This window comes from Pongo abelii, chromosome X, assembly GCF_028885655.2.
Source record: "Pongo abelii isolate AG06213 chromosome X, NHGRI_mPonAbe1-v2.0_pri, whole genome shotgun sequence".
Lineage (NCBI taxonomy): Eukaryota > Metazoa > Chordata > Mammalia > Primates > Hominidae > Pongo > Pongo abelii.
This window is the reverse complement of record NC_072008.2, coordinates 20,212,501-20,219,367: the sequence shown is the minus strand read 5'-3', so window position 1 is coordinate 20,219,367 and position 6,867 is coordinate 20,212,501. Positions and strand designations below refer to the sequence as shown.

The 6,867-nt window shown below is 48.7% G+C and overlaps 1 protein-coding gene across 15 annotated transcripts in view; it reads left to right on the top strand.

Annotated features, from left to right (window-relative positions):
* The first annotated feature begins 362 nt into the window (after positions 1 to 362).
* Positions 363 to 6,867, top strand: part of MAP7D2 (MAP7 domain containing 2) — a 109,905-nt gene continuing 103,400 nt past the window's right edge. For 6 of the 15 annotated variants that reach the window (XM_054544128.2, XM_054544127.2, XM_054544124.2 and 3 more), the window contains exon 1: positions 550 to 712. In XM_054544128.2, the coding sequence (XP_054400103.1) occupies positions 580 to 712 (133 nt within the window). In that variant the 5' untranslated portion in view covers positions 550 to 579. 15 annotated transcript variants of the gene reach the window in all.

Below are 6,867 nucleotides of genomic sequence, written 5' to 3'. Positions count from 1 at the left end.
TGAGAAACTGCACCCTACATCTACACACGCTTTGAGTGTGTATCTACCACTGTGAGAAGGTGCATTTACGCTGGGTGTGCACGTTGTGTGTGCATGTTGCATGTAAGCATGGTATGAAGAACTGTGTGCGTACACACGCCTTCTGTGTGTGCACTGTGTACAGCAGCGTGTAAGGACGCGTGCACGCCCGTACGCGCTGTGTGAGGACTGTTGTGCACATTGCAGGCACACGCTATGCGCGCGCGCCGCGTTAGAACCGGTGCGCCTATCGCACGTGCACGCCCTGCGCACGCCGTACGTGAGAACCAGTGCGCTTATCGCACGTGCACGCCCTGCGCGCGCTGTGCGTGAGAACCGGTGCCCCTATCGCACGTGCACGCCCTGCGTGCGCTGTGCGTCGAAGCGGTGCGCCTATCGCACGTGCACGCCCTGCGTGCGCTGTGCGTGGGAACCGGTGCGCTTATCGCACGTGCACGCCCTGCGCGCGTGCTGCGTGAGGACGCGTGCGCATGCGGACGCGCGCGGGTTCGGTGCGGCGCGGCGGGGTTGGCAGTGCGCCTGTGCGGCCCGCGCATCCCGATGGAGCGCGGCGGCGGCGGCGGCTTCGGGACGGGATCCCGGCCTGAGGGGACTGCGCGGGGAACCTGTCTCCCAGGGAAGATCGCAGAACCGGGCGCGGTGCGGACCTCTCAACCCAACTACCGGCCTCAAGGTATTATCCCCAGAGTGTGGCGGGCGCCGGAGGGCTTCGGGTTCCTGTGGGGGGAGGGGGCGGGCCCGGCGGCCCAGGGCAAAGGTCCTCGAGCGTGGGGGGAAGGGGCGCGGCGCAGAGCTGAGATAAACGCCCTTTCCCTGGCCCGGGATCGTCCGGACGTGCATCCAAGGGCCGCACCCCTCTCTGTGCGAGTAGCGGGGTTCTTTCTTGGGGTGACCTGGGTGAGTGGGTACACATGGGGGGTGGCTTAGGGTGGGCGGCAGGTGTGTTTGGGATGGAGGTGCCTGAGGGGGTGCTGCGGGTCCAGTCCCCGTCCTCGAGGAGCAGCCGGCATGGGAGTCGTTAGGTTAAACCGAGCGGGGTTCTGGGGTTGCCCCGGCCTCCGCGCGCGCCCTGTCTGCGTTCTGGGAAACGCGCGCGAGCGCCGCTGCAGCCCGCGGCGAAGGTGGCCCAGCTTCGCGCCTCTTGGCGTTTCCAGGGGGCAAAATCGGCGTGTCACCCATTGGCAGAGGCAGATTCGCCTGGGCGGCCAGGCGTCTGCCCTGGACCGGGTGCTCCTCCCGCCCGGATGCGCTCTCTGTCTTGGGAACGCTGCTCAGGTGGCCCGGCCGCGGCCCTCAATCGAGGCAGCGGGGCAAACAAGGCTCTCAGCCCTCGAGGCTGCCGATGCTGGGAGCCATGAAGGGCTGGTCCCTGGCTGCCCAGAAGCCAGCGAGGCAGCGGGGGAGACTGTGAGGACATTTGGCAGGATTTTAGATAAGCAGGTCTGATGCTAACGTTCTGTAAAGTGGTTGCAGGTAGTGCGGGGGTGTAAGGAGCATGGAAACCGATTTCGTGCTGTTTTTCCTGACAACAGCTTTTTAATTTTTAGTTAATAAGGCAGGCTATTTTTAAAACATTTTTTATTGCAGTCTAATATGCATTTAAAAAACCACACAAAACTATGACTCGATGAATTATCACATAGTGAAGGTGGGAGTATTTTATATACGATGGGCCAAGAAAAGGAAATAAATCAAGAGAAATGTTCTTAAAACATGCTTTTTCACTGGGATTGGGGGGGCGAGGGGTATTTTCTGATTGGGCCTTCAGTTGCATCATTCATAGGAGAAGGAGATAGCTTAAATCATTTCCAGTTTGTATTTTTCATTATGCTTTTTTAAAGGCAGAATTCATTAATTGTCACAGGATAACGTTATAACTACCTTTGAAATGTGTGTTTTTGTTTTTATCCCTTTTGCTTGAAACACTCAAGCTGCATCTGCTAGGGAAGAACTTGGAAACCACCCACCAGAACGACCCTCCCTGGCAGAGGCGACCTTGTATAATAAAACATTGAAAAGGAGAGGTTGTTTCAGTTTGCATTTTTATTTGGTTGAGAGCTTAAATAATAGTTTGTTTCGATGTTTTGTTGTACTCATGAAAGGCGGGGAGGGGCGGTACGATTGGGTTTTCAGTGTATCTTGGATTTTATTTGAAGGAACTTAAGGGGGGTTGTTTTTTTTTATGGAAACAAAATTGGGGAAGGGGAGGAGGTACTTTTGCGGGGGAGATTCTTAATAAGTTCTGTTTGGAAACTATTGTAGAATCATTTAATGCACTCTTCTGATATTAAGATTAGCTTAAGAATATCTTCCTTCATTTGAAATTGGAAATATAGAAAAATATGTGTGAAGGTTTAAAATGTGAAATAAACACCTATGTGCATTAAGGTTGGTATGGTAAAATTGGAATGTTCAATTTAGGTGCCAGGTGATATCACGATTTGTTCTTTGGGGGAGTTAGCAAGGCCAGGTACGTAAGTAAAGTCTCCTTAGAAAAATTATGATTTTGAGGTTTTATAATAATCTGTCCTGGATACTGATCATTCTTGGTTACCCAGGCCCTTAGCATTTGGGACCCATTACTAATGAGACTTAACCTGCTTTTCTAGAGAGTCAACCATTGTTCCTAAGCTTGGGCTGGGTGCTGTGAAGGCTGCAAAATACAGAAAGACCTGAGATGTTTAGGCTGTCCAACAATTTTGTGTTGCACACTTAGGGGATATGAGTTGGCAAGTGGTTTTCCTGGGAGCTGTGTAAAAGACAGCAAGGAAATACCGCTGGTGGTTTCCTCTAGCAACAGGTTCTTCCGATATTGAAATCCTGTGCATGTTCCCATTACCCCCTAGTGATGCCTTCTTTCTTTCCTTTTAATTATCTCTGAATAGAAATGACCAGATCTACTGTTCATTTTAGTGCTTGTCTGATACACACAGTATAACAAATGAGCAAGTGCTTGTTTCAATCTGCTTAACAACCTTTAACCAGCAGATAGAATCACCAGATCTCAACCATAACATCGGACAGCATCACTGTCACACAGACCCTGTGTTCCCCCTCAGACTGAAATACTCCCTTCTCCCATTTTTCCTTCAGGAATTCACTTCCTCTAGGTTCTCTCAGTCAGAATTAATGAACTTCTTCCTATCTGTGCCTGCAGTACCTCCAGCCAAGCACTCTTCCTCTGCCTGTATTATATTAACCTTCATGCTCCTCTAGGCAGATGGTCATTGGGTGTCTACTGTATGCCGGACTCTGCTGGCCATTGCTGTTACTAAAGCTGAGTAGACTGAGGTCCAGACTGCCTGGGTGTGAATGTCAGCACTCTCTTCTTACTGTGTAATTTTGGGGAAGTTATTTGACATCTGTGAGCTTCAGTTTTCTCCCGTTTAAAATGGGCTTTAGAAGCAGTTGTCAAGTATATCACACTTGCTGGATGCAGTGGCTCACACCTGTAATCCCAGCATTTTGGGAGGCTGAGGCAGAAGGATCGATTGAGCCTAGGAGTTTGAGAGCAGCCTGGGCAACAAAGTTAGACCCTATCTCTAGAAAAAAAAAAAAAAAGGGTTGGGTGTAGTGGCACATGCCTGTAGTCCCAGCTACTCAGGAGACTGAACTGGGAGGATCGCTTGAGCCCTGGAGGTTGAGGCTGCAGTGAGCCATGATGGCCACTGCACACCAGCCTGGGTGAAAGAGTGAGACTCTGTTTCACACACACACACACACACACACACAAATAAGGGGGCTGGGGTTGCTGAAGAACAACACTGGGAGACAGTACTGTCTTGAGGATGAAGGAATTCATGTCTGTAAAGCAGGCCTGACACAAGTGCTCAAGCTGATGCATTTCCTCTATTAGATCATTAGCTTGAGAGCAAGGCCTGGGTCCAGATTATAGGCACCTCTCTCAGTGCTGTGTGGTGCAGAAGGTGACTGTGTTGTCATCCTGCCCCTCCTTAGGGATTTTGTGCACAGTAGGTCTGTGACCATTGTTTCCCAATTGCATCATGCTGGGAACAGATACACTGGGTTGAGTGCTCATAAATCACTGATGAGTTGGATTAAAGAAATGTGTTGGTGGAGAAGTTTGAGATAATAGAACTGTAAAGCATGTTTCCTGAGGCCCATTGAGTTTTCCAGTGCATTCTACAGATAAATACTGTTATTTAAAATATTTTTTTATTTTTTATTTTAATAGCTTTTGGGGTACAAGTGGTTTTAGGTTACGTGGATGAATTGTATAGTGGTGAAATCTCAGTTTATTGTGTCGCAGTCACCTGAGTAGTATACCTTATTTACTGAATTAAACTCCTTTGCCCCTTGTTCCCTAGGAAGGAGGGAATTGCTTTGCAGTAAAATGGCATTTCCTCATGTCCTTCCATGTGCATATCTTCATCCCCTGCCCTGGAGCATGAGAATATAGAGGTACAAACTGGAAGTTCAGGATAACCTCCCTCAGGGGTTCACAGTAGGGTGGGGGGCCAGACACGGTGGCTCATGCCTGTGTCTATCTCTTTCTTTCTTTCTTCCTTTCTTCCTTTCTTTCTTTCTTTCCTCTTTCCTTTCTTTTCTTTCTTTCTTTTTAGATGAAGTCTCACTCTGTTGTCCAGGCTGGAGTGCAGTGGCACAATCTCAGCTCACTGCAACTTCTGCGCCATCATGCCCAGGATCCCAGCACTTTGGGAGGCCGAGGCAGGTGGATCACCTGAGGTCAGGAATTTGAGACCAGTCTGGCTAACATGGTGAAGCCCTCTCTCTACTAAAAATACAAACATTAGCCAGGCCTGGTGGCGCACGCTTGTAATCCTAGCTACTTGGGAGGCTGAGGCATAGGATCGCTTGAACTCAGGAAGCGGAGGTTGCAGTGAGCTGACATCGCGCCACTGTACTCCAGCCTCGGTGACAGAGCGAGACTCTGTCTCAAAAGAAAAACAAAATAGGGTGGGGCCTGGAGATAGAGAGTAGATGGTTATTGGAGGCTGTGAAGGATAGTGGGGAGTGGGAAGGAGGTAGGAATGGTTAATGGGTATAAAAAAATAGAATGAATTAATAAGGCCTGGTATTTGATAGCACAACAGGGTAATTATAGTCAATAATAATTTAATTGTTCATTTTAAAATAACTAGTAGTATGACTGGATTGTTTGTAACACAAAGGATAAATGCTTGAGGGGGATGGCTAACCCGTTTTGCATGATATGATTATTTCACATTGCATGCCTGTACCAAAACATCTCATGTACCCCAGAAATATATGCACCTACTACCTACTATGTAGCCACAAAAATTAAAAATTGTAAAATAAAAAAAAAAAAGTAGGGTGGGCCCGAGTAGCAAAGGCATCAGAAATCGAGTTCTTCATCCTTTTTCAAAGTTGTGTTTAAAACCATCCTTGAACACTTTAATCCTAAAACTGTTCAGACCGCTGGGCGTGGTGGCTCACGCCTGTAATCCCAGCACTTTGGGAGGCCAAGGCGGGCGGATCACGAGGTCAGGAGTTCAAGACCAGGCTGGCCAAGATGGTGAAACCCTGTCTCTACTAAAAATACAAAAATTAGCCAGGTATGGTGGCAGGCACCTGTAATCCCAGCTACTCGGGAGGCTGAAGCAGGGAACTGCTTGAACCCGGGAGGCGGAGGTTGCAGTGAGCGGAGATTGCGCCACTGCACTCCAACCTGGGCGACAGAGTGAGACTCCCATCTTAAAAAAAAAAAAAAATGTTAAGATCAAGAAGAACAAGAGAACAAGTTGAGTTTGTGCCTCTAGAGTCTCTTTGGTAGTAGGAAGGACCACAAACTTCCTGCAAAGTTGTATTTGGTTTGTGGCTCCTGGCTTTTTTTACTAATGGCAGCGTAGGACTTGGGCTTAGCAGGACCTTCAGGACAAACTGCTGAAAGCCTTTGTGATTTCTCTTCTGATATCCTAGCCATGGTGACATAGCTGCTCAAAGTCTGTCATTTCTAACCCTGCTTCCTCTCCAACATGAAAGGATGTTTTCCTCTCAGGTGCCCCATCTTCTGCAGTGGCTAGTGTTTTAAAAGAACACTTTGTCTTCTTGTAATTACATTGATTGACTTACAAAACAGAAGGATTCACAAGATTGATTTGGGCAGGCGAGAGATGGAGATTTCTGGGGGCTGTTGGTAAATATCCTGGTGGGTTTTGTTGAGAGGATTTAATGAGATATATTGGCTGGTGATGCAATGATACTGCCTGGTTTTAGGGGGCTGTTCATGTGCTAAGTTGGCTCAGGTGGCAGTTCCAGGATTTGAAAACTTCCCATGGCCCTGCCCTCCGGCCCCTTTTGAAAGGAATTTCACCAGAAGAAGGAAGAGGGGGTAGTAGAGGGCAGCCGCCCTTAGGGAGGCAGTGTCCACTGTCCACCTCACATCTGAGTCGGCCACATTTAAATATGGAGTTTACTGTCTTGGCATCTGAGGCTCTGGGTCTGACTAGGCCTTGGGATCCCACCTCATCTGCCTCTGAGGTCAGTCTGAATGCAAACCCCCATCTGCTTTTCTGTTGGGAAGCATTTGTTTTCCTCTTGCCTAGGAACTTTTTCTGTTTTTAAAAGCCTTGTGACTAGCAGAGTTTGGGTTGTCATTTAAGCGAAAGGAAAACAGGTATGAGTGAGCCACATGCACGCAAAGCATTTGAGGCAACAGCAATCATGCCAAATGCCTGAGATCCTTGGAATGACAGGGTCTGTCCCCAGGGCTCCCAGCTTCTGACCAGTGCTGGGTTCGTTCACCACCTAAAAAGACTTGGCTTTTCCTCTCAGTGCCAAATAGGTTGGTGCCTTGTAACCCGCAGGCAACCCTTTGGAATGTTC